We start from the raw sequence: 17,153 nt of genomic DNA, 5'->3' as shown, positions 1-17,153 counted from the left end.
AAAATGCCTCTTAGGTGGATCTCTTAAGCCTCTCATATTAACCCAGTTCTTACATACTTAGTTAAATGGGATTTTCAAATTAAAAAAAATCTCACAGATCAACTCAATAACACATATGCACTTGCATTGCAAACCTGGTGATTTTTTTGAGCATATGAGGCTTCAGTTGCACGGATTTTGTGAGGAAGAAGCTTCACAGTGCACATCAAATACAGAGAAAATCTGTGCATGCACAGTGTCTGGGACCAGTAGATGTTTGGAAGCTTTCTTGGAGTTACTGCTCTGTGCTAGCTGCCAAACATCTGGAAGTTAGTAGAAAAATGTAGAAAAGTGGTAGAGAAGAAAATGACCGGCAAAAGCAGCTGTCTGTCTCCCACAAAAAAAAATGTCAGGTCTGGCACTCTGGGCTATAATAGGATTTGAGAAAGGCAGAGACATAAAGTCCAGTGGGTTTAAGAGGATCCAGAAAATTTTTCCTTCAGAGGACTGTAAAAAAAGGCCAGTGAATCTGAAATCAGTCTGAAAAAATGATCTTTAGTGACATGCACCACTAAACTCTTCAATCAGATTGTTAACTTGAAATTTAAAAGTGTGAATATTAACTTTAGCAAATTGGCTGCTTATGTGAGCAGAAATATCTGACCAATGTTATCCCACATTCCCAAACTCCTGATGGCTTCTCAGGTTATAAAATCCCCAACTTTCTCTTTGCCAGCCATCTGTCAACACTCCTGGCTTTTCCCTTGATATCGTCTGCAGTGTGGTTGTTCATTACACAAAAAGCAGCACAAAATACAGTTGCTACAGAGTCTTGAAAAACTTATTGTAATGTAAAGATAAGTGACGCAAAGAATACTCATGTGATTACTCCATTTGTATTTAATTAATGGCAAGAAGTTGATATTTAAAATTGAGTAAAAATGCTGCAAAATTACCAGCCTCCTGCATTAAAATGCTGTAGGCCCTTTCAGAATATAAGTTCAACTTGTTGTGCCCTTGAGTAAATGCATTTATAATCTGTATAATATCCTCTAATAATATAATAAAATATATGGATCTGATCTTTAGATAAGGGAAGCCTGCAATGAGCTACTAGCCTGAAGCTCAGGATAAGATTTGTTTTGCCTGAAGACAGCTGCCTATAGATTGGGGTTTTTTAGTCTGCTGAACTAGTCCTCATTCCTCTACAATCAGTGTGAGCAGGAAGTAAGACGAGAAGACATTTCTAAGTAATCATCCTAAGAGAAGTGTCCTGTTACCCTCCACTGACTACTGAAAGAGTGTAGAGAGCTAGTTTTATTCAGCTGAAGTGTGATGAGTGGTACAACTTCTGTACACAAGCACAAGGGAGGCCTACAGCACAGAGAGACAGATGAGTCAGGACACGAATCTGGCCAGTCTGCAATAGCGTCATGGACCGTGAAAAGTCTACGACATGATGGCAACCAGTTCACGCTATGAAGTCAGCTAGGAAGAAGCTGGTTAGAGCTGTAAAGCCAAATGCTTATATATGTTGTTTCCACAGTTAAAGTGCAACAAGGAAGCCTGGAAGCTAAACAAAACCTGCCCTGGATCAATGACTATAATGGCTAAGCATATAATTGAACTGTATTAATATCTGAATAAAACTACACGGCCTGTAGTTTGTGTTTGCTAACGCTTACTTAAGAATTACTGAGATTTTAGGGATTAAAGATTGAGAAAACAGGGTTTAACACAGGAAATAAAAGAGAAAACTCAGTTATATGGATATTAGAACAGCATATAACTGTGTTATAAACTGTGATGAGTAGCATTAACAGCATTTTTGTAATGGAAAATCTGCTCACATTATCACTACCTGAACAGTGCCTAACAGAGGAAGAATGAATTAGAGGATCAAAGAATGGTGGCTGTCTTGGCTGCTTGATCAGGTGCCAAATTCTAATATTTGCATTATTTCAGTTTTCACTGTGTCAATTTTGATTGAATTATACTAGAGACTTGGGTGACCTCTTGATTATTTTCTGGAGAAAATATTTGCTGAAGTGATCCTTTCTTAAAAAGAGAAAAAGGTTGAAATAGATGGAGTTCTGGGAATTCAGCTACCATCAAATCAGAATAATGCTATACAAAAATGGAACTGTATGTGGTTATAGTCAAAGGGAGGGGCGGAAATGACACTTCTATACAATGCCAAAAATAGCTATAAAAAAGGACAAATCTTCGTTCTGTAGCGAGTCTGCTGAAAGGCAAGGAGGAATTTATCTGTTTAGCTAAATCAGATACATTTACCCGCAGGAATTTCCAGTTGAATTACTGCATCAGGCAGAATCTTTTGTTTGGCATGTTATTCTTGAAAAGTTGTTGTTATGAGCTATCCAAATTTCTTCCATTTATCTTTCTGATAAAAGCCTTCAGCAGTCAGGTTAGTAGGTTGTCTGGTACTTACTGACAGGTTCCACTTTCTTCTTTCAGTACGTAAATACTTATGAGAAAAAAAGAACTGCAGACAGAATACTGTAATATTCCCTGAAGAAAGCTTTTAATCAGCAGCCTCAAAAGAGTGCTCTGTTAATGAGCAACTGAAATGTTATAAATTCAGCCAACAGCCTCTATGTTTAATTTAGACAGTCTTCCTTGCAGCTTGAGAGTACAAAAGACCAGTGTCAGTGGCCTGGAGGCCTTTGCAGTTGCTGCCCAGTGGTTAACCATGGGAAAGAAAAGCTATTGCAATTTAATTAGCTGAGGATAACCCCTAGGTAACACTGATAAAAATAATCAGCTACATGCCAGTGAACAGCTGGCATGAAAATCAGAAAACATAGTGTTCAGACAGTTTAATTTGTATTCTCAAAACAACTTTATTCACAAAAAAAACCCCAACCCATTCCTCAGCAAAAAAATGTATTGTTTCTTGAGCCTATGTTTTTAGGTTTGTTTGAAATCTTCTTGCTTGGCTGAGCTCAAGCCAATTCCTGGCAGCTGGATTTCAGCATATTCATCAAGGGAAATACTGTATCATTGCTTTAAAAAGATAGTAGATTGTAAATAAACAGTGAACATGATGAGTCTACAAAAAGCTAACACAGCACTAAGCAGTAGTTTAGCTGAAGGCAATTTCAATTGGTAATGTTTACCATGTGCTGGTTTCAGCAGTTTTGAAGCAGTGCTGCTCTAATGCTCAGTTCCTGTGCACTCTTGTCTGGGGTTGGATCAGCCTGCAACTGAGGATTGTTTCTTCATGATAGTGTGTCTTGCTGATATGAACATTTTCTTTATTTCAGAAGAAATATTTTATATATACAATTGAAAAAAAACCCCTTTCAATGTGATCGTGCAGATTAGCAGTGCTGGTTTCAAAGTGTTGTGTTCAGCCCCTGTGCTGACACGTGGTTATACATATGTCAGGTATGCATATGCAGATTTCTGATTTCTGTCACTGCTACCACATGGAATTGTTTTATAAAGTAGGAGTATTACTCTAGAAGCAACAAGCTAGATCTATGAGTGCTGGCACCAGGTGAATGTTTTTCTCAGATGGGGTAGTGCAGAGTCTCTCCCCATGGGAGAGCTGATACCTCAGGCTTCTCCTCAGCTGGTTGTTCCTGGAATGGCCCAGTCTTTGAGATGCCTGTGGTTTTTGGTTGATATTGTACAGTAATGAGCATGGAAATCTTATTTCCTCAGAAAACCAATTGGAATTGTATAATTCAGACTTCATATTACTAGTGTTTTTGGTGGAGTACCTGACAAGTTTTAAGCCTGTTTAAAAACAGAAAGTGCCATTTGGTCCTTTTCCAGAAACGTGTTTAGGAGGGATGCTAATCTAAAATAGCTACTTAGTGTAAAATACAAAGCTCCCCATACTTAGGGTGAAATCTGGAAACTGGATTTGAAGGAATCAGATTTTTATCCTGAGGCTCTCACCTATATCATCCACCCATTTCACGAGGCTCTGTGGAATCTTGAACTTGGCAGGCAACTATTTATGTATCATGGTGATGACAAGGACATAATATAGAACTTCCCTCTGCTAATCCTGGCCCTTCTACTCCATTGTTGCTTGAGACTGGACACATAACTATAAAAAAAGATCTCATTTTCTCCCTCTGGGAGCTGCAGATAATATTGTTTACCTAAAGCAGAGGGATATTGCGAGCATTCCTTGTTATAATAGTCCATTTCTAAAACTCATTTTAAAAAACAGATTGTTAAAACCATTTTAAAAGTACTGTTCTGTAAAAGTTTAGTGGTGAGTGTTTCCATATTCAGCTTCTATTGTTAGAACACCAGTATTTGTTTTATTTTATTGCATTTTAGCTGGTTAATAAGATTTCTTAATTTAAAGTTGCCTCTCTCTAATGACCTTTCCTGGATGCTAAATTTTAGATTGCATTTACATATGAGACACTGCTATTTTGTTAAGTAGGAGACATATTATGAGGATAATCAGTTTTTCTTAAGCTGTAATTCTATGTCTAGCAAGGATTCAAATTTCTAGGATGGAGGGTGGCTAATGGCTTAGTGAAGTCTGGTAAAACATCTTTGAGATAAATCCCAGCATAATGAGATCAGTTAGATCTAGCTGTAAAATGGAAGAGAAGCTTAATTTTAATTTTCAATTGCACAGTTTGGTGCTTTGCTTTTTTTCTTTTACAACTTGACAGAGCTCTATCTGAAATTTAAAAAATGCTGGAACTGGATGGATCTTTTGAATATGCATAATCTAAACAGGAGAAACTAAACTAAAAAAAGAGAAGTATTTTCATGTAAGGTTAGATTTTCTATTCCATGGAAACTAATTTGACTTGAATGTAAATTCTCTGGTGAAAGGATGTGCCTGCTTTACAGCTACAAGATTATTCTTACCAAAGGTTATGTGGATACTAAAATAGATATCTAAATTATAAAATATATATATATAAATTATATATATAATACAGACAGCAAGATAACACTATCAGTAATTATTTCAATCACAGAGATATACAGTTCCATACACGATCAAGGGGTCATTGTCAAATTAGGCAGCATCTGATTTCTTGCCATTTAGGTTGGTCTCTTAACTAACATGCTAACAACAGTTTCAGTTTTATTTTTAGATGTATGCAGTATATCACGCTTTTTGGTTTCACTGTGCATATGCAATTACAGTGATTGTGGCAGAAACTGGGCAAGCCTGGCTGCAGGATTAAAGCTGCTGTTCAAGCACAGAGCTTGTGAACTGGCAGTGCAGATGTTCTAGGGCAGTTGGTACAATTTCATTCTGAACTGCCGAGGGTATGAGACCTTGCCCTCCTCCTCCCCTCCCCCCTAGATACCCCAGAAAAGATATATATTTAAAATACAATGGCATTTTCTGAAATTGGTCCATGTTTTGGAGTCTGAGAAGGTAAATCACAATGAAGAGCCTTCTCACACTTCAGTACCTGAGCCAGCTCAGGAGCCACTAACAACCCTCAGTGTTCTTTGAGAGTCGCAGTAGTTTTGTCACCTAAAACCTGCATGTAACTGATAATATTCCAGAGCAAGGGGAGCATCACTTCTGACAGCTCTGGTGAATCAGGTCTGAGTAATAGGACCTTGGCAGTTGCAGGAGACAGCTCACACTGAGCAGAAGCATCCTCAGTTCTCACCATTTTCAACACTCAGTGTGGAATCAGAGCCCCGGGCAGGAGATGGAGCGCCTGAGGGCACTCATCAACACAGCACTGAGCTCCTTCAGAAACTGGCTGTATTGTTAAAAAGCCCAGGGGCACAGAAGGCAGGTGCTGAAGGACCTGGGGAAAAGCCAATACTACATCTGGGGCCCAAGAATCTCTTCCTTCTGATGGATTGCCAAGAGCCCAGCTTCCTCTCTCTTTTTGGAGCAGAGCAAGATGGGGAAGATTTGTAGTACCTATACTGAGGCAGAGGGTGTCAGAAGTATGGTGCTATGGTTTGAGGCAGACGGAAGTTCAGGGTTAGGAAAATAGTACCTAGAAACAGAGTCTCTACCCAGCATATGCAGTACAAATTTCTTTCTTTATATAGTATTTGTTTCTTCCTATTATGCTACTTAATACATTGCAGGACAAATAACAGAATTTCACCCTGGTTTTCCTTATTTGAGATAATACTTGATTAGGTAAACCAAAAGCTCCTAATTCTAGGAAAAAAAACCCAAAACCAAAACCCCAAAACCACCTCCCCCCCACACACACTCAATCCACACAAAAAAACCCCACCTACAAAGCCAAACCAAACCAAAACAAAAAAAACCTGAAACCAAAACCAAAAAAAATCCCCCACCCTAAAAGTAAAAATTTTAAACAGGAAGTCAATCAAAACCGAGAGCAGTGCTTCCTGCATGTCTGTACCTATTTATCTACATCCGCACACTCCAAACGTGCTCAGGAACAGTCTTTGTCACCAAAATGAAGTTGCCTATAATGGCATATTGCCAGAACTTTTCCCAGGCCAAATTTGGCTCTTGTCAAGTACCATTCCCACAAGCCCTTCCCAGCCGCTGGCAGCTGGGAGGGACCATTCCCAGCAGTTTGCACAGTCCTGTGTCGGGAGCTGAGGGAGTTCCCTGCCAGCTGGGCGCTGCAGAGTGCTGAATTCACTGGTGTGGGTGCAGCCTTCCTATTCATAACAAGTCTTCCTGCTACTCTGCACTCACTTCTTAGAACAAGACTTCAGGTTGTAGTTTCAGCCTTGGGATTTCCCCAGCCAGGGCGGGCCTGTCCCACAGGAAGTGCAGCACCCTCAGCCAGCGCTGCCCAAAGGGCCCGGTGCAGCTGAAGGAGCCTCATGGGGCAGTGATGTGCCCATGGCAGCTCAGAGCAGCCGAGAGGCAGCGCTTTGGCCATAAAGGGTTATGGGGAGGGAAATGGCTTTCCTGAACTGCACTGCTGTGGAGCAGAGTTAGTAGAGCGGGACCATTAAGTGCTGAGGAAAGGGACCTGGGGGTTCTGGTCGATGGCAAGTTGAATATGAGTCAGCAGTGCCCTGGCAGCCAGGAGGGCCAACCTTGTCCAGGGGGGCATCAGGCAAAGCATCGCCAGCCAGGTGAGGGAGAGGATTGTCCCGCTCTGCTCGGCACTGGGGCAGCCTCACCTTGAATATTGTGGCAATTTTGGGCACTACAATATAAGAAAGATATTAAGCTCTTAGAGAGTGTCCAGAGGAGTGCAATGAAGATGGTGAAGGGCCTTGAGGGGAAGCCATATGAGGAGCAGCTGAGGGCACTTGGTCTGTTCAGCCTGGAGGAGAGGAGACTGAGGGGAGACCTCATTGCATTTACAACTTCCTTGTGAGGGGAAGAAGAGGGGCAGACACTGATCTCTTGTCTGTGGCGACCAGTGACAGGACCCGAGGGAATGGCCTGAAGTTGTGTCAGAGGAGGTTTAGGTTGGATATTAGAAAGAGGTTCTTCACCCAGAGGGTGGTTGGGCACTGGAACAGGCTCCCCAAGAAATGGTCAGAGCACCAAGCCTGACAGAGTTCAAGAAGTGTTTGGATGACACTCTCAGGCACATGGTGTGACTCTTGGGGATGGTCCTGTGCAGGACCAGGAGTTGGACTGAAATGTTCCTTGTGGGTTCCTTCCAACTCAGCATATTCTGTGATCCTGTGAAAACCAAGCTCCAAGCCCGCTAGAGCTCAAGGAGCGGTTGGACAACGCTCTCAGGCAGAGGGTGGGATTGAGCTGTGCAGGGCCAGGATCTGGACTCAATGGTCCTCGCAGGTCCCTCCGAACTCGGCACATTCTCCGATCCCCTCACAATTCCCTGCAATAGGGAGCTCTCGCTGCGCCCCCCGGCGGGGGCGGGCAGAACTGCCCCGCGCCTGCGCGCCCCCGCCCGCACAGCCCTGCGCGCCCCCCTCCGCACGCCCTGACGCGCCCCCGCCCGCACAGCCCCGCCCGCCGCCCGCCAAGAATGCCACGTCTGCGGTGCGCACTGTGCGGCCCGGCGGTCCTGCTGCCCTGGTCCGCCCGCCTGAGGGCGAGCGCCTGGCGCGGCGGAGCGCGGTGAGGCGGCGGGACGGGAGCGCAGGGAGGCCGGGGAGCGCCGGCGCCGCGCCGGCTCCGTGCGCTGGTTGCTCGCGGGGCGCTGAGGATGGTCAGGGGCTGAGGCGGGGCGCGGTTGCACGCTGGGCTTGTAGTCCGGCGGGACCGCGGTGCAGGGCGGGAATTGTGGTCTTGCCCGGCCCAACGGGGGGCGCGGCCGCTCCTCACAGATCCCAGCGGGACGAGCCCGGCGGCCGCATCCACAGGCATTGCTGCTGGTGCCCATGCCCGTGCCCGCCCCAGGGGGCTCAGGGGAACGTTTAAACCCTCATTCCCTCCCGTGGTTCGGTGGAGGCCCCGAGGGGAGGGCTCTTTCCCTTCTGTCACTTCCCCCGTCCTCCCAGTTTGAAGCCAAGCTTTTCCGTCTGTAAACGGGAGAGGGAGGTCTTTTCAAACAGTTTTTTCTTTCCCTGTAATGCAGACGGGCAGTGAGAGTCCCTTGCATCAGCCCAGGCTGGGAGCTGAGTGCTCGGGGAGCAGCTCTGGAAGAGGCTGTTGGAGTGTCCAGCAGCAGGGCAGGATGGCACAAAGGGAGCAGCCCATAGATCAGAGGGACTGATTAGTTTGCACTTGTCAGGAGGTTTCTGTGTGACAGCTGGTTTTGGGCTCCTTAGTGTGAGGAGGACGTCACTGAGCTGGAGTGTGTTTAGCAGAGATGAGCTGGGCTGGAAGACATGCCCTGTGAGGAGGGGCTGAGGGTCTGGGACTTGTTCATCCTGCAGAAGACACGGCTTCAGCCGGACCTGTGGGAGGAGCTGTGAGAAGGACCTGTGCCAGTACCCATGAGAAGGTTGTCAGGAAGACAAAACCAGGCTTGTCACAGCGGGGCATTGTGGCAGAATGAGAGGCAATGGGCATAAGTTGAAACGAGAGGAAAAATTGGTATGTGAAAGCTTTTTTCCCCGTGAGGCAGTCAAGCAGTGGAGCAGGCTGTGTACAGAGACAGAGCTGTGCAGTTTCTCACCATCCTGGAAGATTTTCAATACCCAGATGCAAAGAGCCCTGAGCAAAATGGTCTTGACCCCATAGCTGATTGTGATTGGAGCAGGAAGGAAGTTAGACTAGGAACTTTCAGAGGTCCCTTCAAACTTAAATTGTGCTATGATTCTGAAATATATGAGTTTTGAGAGATCTCGCTATTGGTATTCAGGGGGAGAGTGGGTGAGAGCTGGATTTTGTACTTCCATGTTTAAGGCAGTTACATGGGGAAAGAAATATTTGTTTATTTGATACATTTAAAATAATAGTCTTTGAAATAACTGATTCCTTGAAGTTTGCATTTGGGATACAGATTTGTATTTCTTGACATTGAAAAAGTGCAATAAACCTTTTTAACCTACATCCTCCCTTCTTTTCTGCCCCACTCTGATTTAATGTGCTTTAACTGCCAGGTGATTGTTTCAGAGGTGACAGTTTCACAGTCTCTGACCAATGAGTGACTGATTTGCAGTCCTGGACATAGGCACTTGGGCTGTATCTCACTTCACTTTAGAAAGCAGGTGCCCAGAGGAATTCCAGATGGTAAAGGATATATTCAAGGTCCTGCTGGCTCTTGCTGGCAGAGCTGGGAAACAAGTGTGGCTGTCTGATGTTAGTAACATGCTTCTGTGTCAGATTGGAGGGCAGCAGATGTATCTCCTCAGTTTTAGTAATCTTTGGGGGTTTTTTTTGGATTCAGGTTACTGCATCTCAGATGTGAAGTAGTGGTGAATAGTAGTGCTGAATTTTCTTTCCTTTAAATGCATTCCTTAGAAAAGATCCACGAACATAATGTTTAAGTTTAGGAATACATTGTTCAGAGGAGTGTCTTTGGATATAACTTTAATGACTGATTTTTCTTACAGTGTGTGCATGTTGGAACAGGCAGGCTCAGGGCTTCCAAAGCAGCCACAGAAGTAATCTTAAATGTTCCTGAAACTAGGGTGAGTCCATTGGAAAATGGCTTGCAAGTAGCTTCTGAAGACTCTGGACTCTCAACGTGCACAGTAAGTAACTTGTAAAGGGAAGGGTTTTTTTGTACTCTTCATGTGTGTTCATTTCCTTGTGGAACTAAATTGCATTTACATGCAATGTTCCTAAAACTTAAGATAGGAAATAGAGGTCTTAAGGCTTTTGTAGATTTGTGATTAGATTTTTTTGTGAAGATGGAAATTTTCCTTTTCTTGAAAACCTGATGTGTTTAAGGAAAAAGTCCTTTAAAAATAAATCTTGAAAATCTAAGTGTGGCTCACAGAGCAAAACAGAAAAGCTTTTAGGTGGTAAAATGACTTTTTTTTTTCTCTGTTGAGGTTGGACTTTGGATTGATGCTGGAAGCAGGTATGAAAATGAGAAGAACAATGGGACTGCTCACTTTCTTGAGCATATGGCTTTCAAGGTGAGTATGAATATTGATGTAGAAGTTTACAATGAATTTCTGAGTGTGCTGGTTTAAAGGTAAACCGGCAGGAGAAATGAACCCAGCTCAAAAGAGATTATAAGTCAGAGTTACAATTTGATAAAAATAATACAATAATACAATTATATGGACAAACAATTGGTTTTAACCCACAAACCCCAGATGTATAACCCAGCACCCTGGGGCATGAACAGAGTGGTGTTCATGCTAAGCCCCACGTGGTTCCCCCTGAGTCCAAAGTAAAAGGAAAGGAAAACCTGCTGGTGAGAGTGCTGGTCGCAGTCTGGTCGAGAGTGGTGGTTGCAGTCTGGTTGAGGTTCTGGTCCTCCTCTGGATCCGACGAATGGGGCCAGAAGTCCCAGGATCCCAAGATTATATACACTCAGGTTCAAATGGGAATGCCCAGTACCTCCCCCAGGGCAGGGAGTTCCACAATGGGTGATTGTGAGTTGTGAGATATTTTTGGAATCCTTGGTGGCCTGTTAGCAGACATGACCCCTCAGGCTGGGTGTGGAGGTGCTAATGACTCCCTGAAGGGGAGTTATCACACCTGAGTCACTGGTGTGAGGTTAGGAACATCCTCTTATCTCACAGGCTTATAGCCTGAGGGGTCAGGTGTGCTCTGGGCAGCTGCTGCAAATGGTCTATTGTTAACAGTTCCTGGGAAATGACCCAGAGGGTGTAGAACACACAGTTTGGGTTACACCCGCACAGTGATGAACTGGTCCCGGCTGCTCTAACTAGGACACTAAGTTATTTATCTTTAAAAATCAATGATAAGAACTTTGCCAGAATTCTATAAATAAATTTTCCAAATTGAAATGAGAAAAAAAATATGGACAACTAAAACCTTTGTTTCCATTAGAAAATGAAGTCCTATTTCTGTGTAGCTGATGCACAGCTACAGATTACACAGTTCTAGTTTTAACTCACTTTTACTGTCTTAAAATAAATAGTCTTAGAAGACACACAGTCACCCTTTTGTCAGCTTTTTATTTTCATTTGGGAGCGTAGTAATATTTACATCTGAATTTCAAGCTTGGAAATATTAGTATGCCAGTTTTATTTCCAGAAGACTTTTTCTTTCTCTTGATCTTGACTTTTTCAGACATGAAGCAGTAATGATGGGTAGGTGAACTGAAGGGTCTAATTTGATTTTCTTATTGTTCTATTTCAGGGAACAAAAAAGAGGTCTCAGTTAGACCTTGAGCTAGAGATTGAGAACATGGGAGCTCATCTGAATGCATATACATCCAGGGAACAAACTGTGTATTATGCCAAGGCTTTTTCAAAAGACTTACCAAGAGGTAATTGCTCTCATTCATCAGAAAAGCAGCAAAGAGCAAGGTGCTTGTCGAGCTTCCAATAAGATGACACAGAATGATGCTTTTGCAGTGTTACAGTCCCTTCCATCCTGGGTGAAAGGTCCCTTCTTGAACTTCACATGAATGTGAGAATGCAGGTTTGGAAAGGAGCCAGCAGCGAAGCTGATATTCGAAAACATTTTTCTCTTCAGAGTCCCAAAATAAGATACCTTTTGGACTTCTCCCTTCCTACAAGTCTTTTGTCCCCTTGCAAGTCTTGTTAGCACTTGGTCTCTGGGGTGGGCTTCACTTTTGGAACCAGATTTTTCTGGTAGTCTGAAAATACTCTTTCCATTTCCATCTCCATCTCTGTTTTCACTTAGCTGTGGAAATCCTTGCTGACATAATTCAGAACAGCACCCTGGGAGAAGCAGAGATTGAGCGCGAGCGAGGAGTTATCCTTCGGGAGATGCAAGAAGTTGAAACCAATTTGCAGGAAGTTGTCTTTGATTACCTTCATGCCACAGCCTACCAGAAAACAGCCCTGGGACGGACAATTTTAGGACCCACTGAAAACATCAAGTATGTCCAAATTTGTGTCTGTCTTTAATTGTGTGATAACTTTTATATATTGAAAAGACTAATCTGAAAATGTAGGGAACAGCATCGGTTTTCATTTTTACAGCTGAAATTGTTCTGTGCACTGGATATAACAGTAAGAAGAATCTCCCTATTGCATTAGTTCCCCTGTATGCAGGCATTAAAGGGCATGTGAACTACAAGTGTCCTCTGCATGTCTTTGTTTTTTGCCATATTTTTCTCCTGTTTGTTAAAAGTGCATCTGACACAAAATTGGAAATGCTCCTTTTTCCAGTTGGTCACATGTTAGACAGTACTGTCAGCACAACTGTGTTTGCACTGCTCTTTCAGCGTTTGTTTAGACCAGTGAAGACCAGGAGACTGCCAAATGTGCTGCTTTCAAAGGAACAGGAGATCATTAGTGCACCTTGTCTCCACCTGACTGAGTTGTAATTCTCACTCTTCTCAGGAAGCTAGAAGAGCTTGAAAAGGCAAAATGTATCGAGTTCCTATTTCCTTTTTAGGGAGTCACCCTTATTTCAGCTTTCTGCCTCTGTTCTGTGCACTGGCAGAACTTATTAATTATTATGGTGTTTTGTTGGTTTATACATTTACCTCTTTTTGCTCTAGTCAGCTTTACTGACACAGTAATGATGTCTCCATTCCTGTTTCTAGATCCATAAATCGTAATGACTTGGTGGAGTACATAACAACACATTACAAAGGACCCAGAATGGTCCTGGCTGCTGCTGGAGGTTAGTATGGGATATTCACCCTGGATCATGAGAAACTGTGCTTAAAACCATGGCCTGAGTCTCTGGGAACAACATGATGAATTACCCATTGTTCAGTAGGTCCTGGAAGTTCATTGTTAGCCCTGTGTGTTTTGTGCCTTCATACCATTTGAATTTTTGTTCCCTTTTCCTCTCAGTAATATTCCAGAAACCTTAAATTGGTGACAAGAAGTGAATTGGAGGCCAAAGTCATTCTTCCATGTGGGCAGGAAAGGAGGGTCCTAAAAGGGGTTCAGTGTGAAAAGGGGTGTGGCAAGGAATGCAGAGACAAAGTAATAACTTTAAGGCTTGAAACTGAGAGCAAACAGCTTGATTTGGTGTGATTTTAATGGAAGGCTGTTAGAGAGAACTCAGGAGTGGGAATCATGATCTCACTCTGTGTAATGGAGAGGTGTGAGGAATGCAAAAGTGAGGTATTAAAGCAGGGGCACAACGAATTACTGCTTGGTTGAGTCTTTAGTCTGTGCAGCAATTTAAATGAATTGTTTACAGAGTATCATCACGAAGCACGTGAAATACCTTTTTTCAGGGGTCTGTCATGATGAACTGCTTGACCTAGCAAAGTGCCATTTTGGTAACTTGCCATCTGCTCCAGAAGGAGGACTGCCACCCCTGCCACCTTGTAGCTTCACAGGTAGTGAGGTAAGCTGTTGGGTGGCTTTGTCAGCTGGCCCTTACATCGCCTGACAACTGCTCTCTGCTGAAGAGAGAGGGCTGCTCTGACACAGACTTGACACATGAAAGGGTTTCTTTCCCCCAGTGAGGGCAATGGGAGTAGCTGCTTTCCAAAGTGGTACTTTGGGTCCTTTCTTGGACAAGCCTCACTGCCACCACTTTTTATGCTTCATCACATCCTGGAGGATTACATCCTTTATACTTGCTGCTACTTTCCTTTTGTCCCCTTGACTGTGGTGGTGGAGCATTTCCACTTGTTGAGAACCACTTACTTAAAGGATGTGGCAGAGAACCGTGGCATCCTTGTTCTGTTCCCATCTCTATTCAGATTTTGCAAAGTCATCAGATTTCCTCGCTGCTGGTAGTTGTAAAATGACTTGTAATGCCCTCTCTGTGTATGTTGGCTAAGTCCTCTGAAATTGCCTCAGGGAAGACTAGTTAAGGCTGATGTTAAGTTAAGCTTCACGTGCTTTAATTTTAGTTCTCTGTGTGCACACTTTATAATCCAGCTCTAATGGAAAAGTCTCTTGTCTGATATTCACTTTCCCATATACCCGACTGTGTACAGGTTGTATACAGCTGCTCTCTTCTGTTACACAGATTCGAATCCGGGATGACAAGATGCCCCTGGCCCACCTGGCCATAGCTGTGGAAGCAGCTGGCTGGTCAGATCCAGATACAATCCCACTCATGGTAGCCAATACTCTGATAGGTAACTGGGATCGTTCCTTCGGAGGAGGCGTGGTGAGTGAACCTGCAAACACCGTCCTGCTCTGAATGACCTTGGTGGGCTGGTGAGATCTCCCTGACTTGGGTACTGCCAGGACACATGAGGGGGTTCAGTTGTGCATCTGAGAGAATTTGTTACCCAGGATAAGTGAAGTGGTTATAAACCACCAAAATAGAGGTGACTCGAGGTCTCGCCAGCCTTCATCGAAAGTAGGATGTTTTATACCTGTATGTCATCAGAACCCATGGGTGTCAGTAACTGTCCCTTTCTTGAACCTAAGCAGCTTTATGATTTTGGCTTAAATCTGGGCTGTTACTTCGAAATGTGAGATTATGTACAAGGAAAGCAACTGTTGTGCTGAAGAGCTGATAATTAACCTCACAGCTTCTGCTGGAGCCTGTGATAGTACTGCATGTTCTGTCATCATTAAATGAAAGCAGGAAATCAATCAGGGAGATGAATAGGAAGCTTCCAAAATGCTTTATAAAACAGTATCTTCTTCTTTTGCCTCAGCAGAATTTATCCAGTAAGCTTGCTCAGATTGCCTGCCATGGTAACCTGTGTCACAGTTTCCAGTCCTTCAACACCTGCTATACTGACACAGGGCTGTGGGGACTCTATATGGTCTGTGAGCCATCTACTATTCAGGACATGGTGCACTTTGTTCAGAGAGAATGGTAAGCTAACAACTCTCTCTCTAAAAAGGTTGTTTTCTGTGGTGGAGTACAAATTAAAAAGATATAAATAATCTAAAGAGAGTATTTTTGCTTCTCTGCTTAGGCTTATCTGGAAAAAAACAAATGCATCAAATTGTAAACTTTGGCATCTAATGGAGAGTCCCAGCAGCCAGTTTGTGGCACCCTTACTTGGAGTGAATAGCTTAACTACAGGCACTGTAGTTAATATAACAGCATTCCTTGTACAAGTACATATGGCAGGGAATTTTTGGCTGTTACACATGGAATTTTGAAACCTGGAATTCTAGATAATATTCATTCATCTGAGGCTTAAATCTATATTGAGGTATGTCTCTAGGTGCAACTGTAAGGCTTGAACTGCAGATGTGATTAGAAACAGACATAAATTATGTAAGAGCACTGATTTAAAGTGGATGAAGTTGAAATAGAAGTTGAAAGAGATCTTGAAAATACAGTTTCTTTAATTGCATAAATCACTTCTCCTATATCATTATTCTGTGAGATCTATCTTAATAACTCAGGGAGAAAAAAGGCATGACTTTAGCTGTCCCTTTTCTGCAGCTTAGCACCAGAGAAGATACAAACAATTCCTGGGAGAAGAATCAAGTGTTAAGATATTTGATGCACCCCCCCATCCTCATGAAATGTTCCTTATACAGAGTGGGAAATCCCACCAAGAGAAGAGCCAGGAAGTGATGGATTGCCTTCTAGCTAATTACTTCTGATTGCTTGGCTCCTATTTTCCTAGCAACACCCATTCTCAACATAACAAGTACACTTGGCTCAAAATATACATTTAATAAAACAAAATGCAGCTCTTCTAAGGGGAAAAACTTGCTTTTGGGTATATTGGCAGGCTTCCCAAAACCCTACTCTTGTGCTGCTGCTTTGCATCCTATGCCTTGTTTCCATGCCAAACTCTGCTACCAGCTCTCTCTATAGAAAAGAAGTGCCTGGTAGGTGCAGGAGTGTCTGTGCACCTCTTCATCACAGGCAATCTTGTGTGCTACAGGCTACTATTATTTAATGCCTTTGGATTTAAACTGTTTTTCAGGATAAGACTTTGCACAAGTGTTACAGAAAATGAAGTAGCTCGAGCGAAAAATCTTCTAAAGACAAATATGCTGCTACAACTTGATGGTGAGACTTATGAGAGCTTTTTATTCTTTGTGGAGTTGTAGGCTGGTAACTGAAACATATTTTCCTTTATTTTAGGGTCTACACCAATCTGTGAAGACATTGGAAGACAAATGCTGTGTTATAAGCGCCGAATCCCAATTCCAGAACTTGAGGCGAGAATTGATGTAAGTGGCAGTCACGTTGAAACTTTTAAGTTAGGCAGTTGAGAAAATTATTTGCTACAAAAAGTAAAAATGCAGAAGTTGGACTGTTCCTGGGTGAGAAAATGTTTCCAGCTGAGAAAACTCTGAAGTGTTTTGTTGCCTGTTCCCCTGGATTATACAAAATTAAGGTCACAGTTTTAGATGGGATGGTAACAAAGATGTCTCTTCCACTCCTTTCAGGCTATTGATGCCCAGACCATTAGAGAGATCTGCACAAAGTACATCTGTGATAAGCATCCTGCCGTTGCTGCTGTCGGTATGTGATACAAGTTTCCCTACCTTCCCATAACCCCTCCAGACCAATCACTATCACCTGAACATGTGTCATGGCCAACTTTCTTTAACTTCCAGGTCCAATTGAACAACTCCCAGAGTATAGCAAAATCTGCAGTGGCATGTATTGGCGCCGTGAGTAGTGAATAACAAGAACTTTCAGTATATTTGAGCTTTTTGGAAAAAAAAAAAAAGAAAGAGAAAACCAATAAAAAACCCTAAAACAAAACAAAAACCCTTCCACCAAGCAACTACACCCGTTTAAAGCTTTTGAGTTGTGTTTGAGAAGATTAAATCTCAAGAACCAGCCACTCCTGTGTGTC

At 43.0% G+C, this 17,153-nt stretch overlaps 1 protein-coding gene across 1 annotated transcript; it reads left to right on the top strand.

Annotated features, from left to right (window-relative positions):
- Positions 1-5,861: 5,861 nt before the first annotated feature.
- PMPCB (peptidase, mitochondrial processing beta subunit) lies at positions 5,862-17,137 on the top strand. The gene is made up of 14 exons (XM_029958068.1): positions 5,862-5,907; positions 7,767-8,244; positions 9,882-10,023; positions 10,327-10,413; positions 11,612-11,741; positions 12,122-12,320; positions 12,993-13,072; positions 13,641-13,753; positions 14,387-14,530; positions 15,030-15,193; positions 16,269-16,354; positions 16,430-16,518; positions 16,738-16,813; positions 16,909-17,137. Exons 1-14 carry the CDS (start codon positions 5,862-5,864, stop codon positions 16,971-16,973), a joined length of 1,899 nt encoding a protein of 632 aa, XP_029813928.1. The 3' UTR covers positions 16,974-17,137.
- The last annotated feature ends 16 nt before the right edge of the window (positions 17,138-17,153 follow it).

This window comes from Manacus vitellinus, unplaced genomic scaffold, assembly GCF_001715985.3.
Source record: "Manacus vitellinus isolate BGI_N305 unplaced genomic scaffold, ASM171598v3 scaffold_13_pilon, whole genome shotgun sequence".
NCBI classification, from domain to species: Eukaryota; Metazoa; Chordata; class Aves; order Passeriformes; family Pipridae; genus Manacus; species Manacus vitellinus.
Note: the sequence above shows the minus strand (reverse complement) of the source record. Positions and strands in the feature narration are given on the sequence as shown.

Coding starts and splice junctions, on each gene's coding strand:
- PMPCB (XM_029958068.1), top strand. CDS start 5,862: ATGGGGAAGATTTGTAGTACCTATACTGAGGCAGAGGGTGTCAGAA. Junction 8,245..9,881: donor CCCGGCGGCCGCATCCACAG/GCATTGCTGCTG, acceptor ATTTTTCTTACA/GTGTGTGCATGTTGGAACAG. Junction 15,194..16,268: donor CACTTTGTTCAGAGAGAATG/GTAAGCTAACAA, acceptor ACTGTTTTTCAG/GATAAGACTTTGCACAAGTG.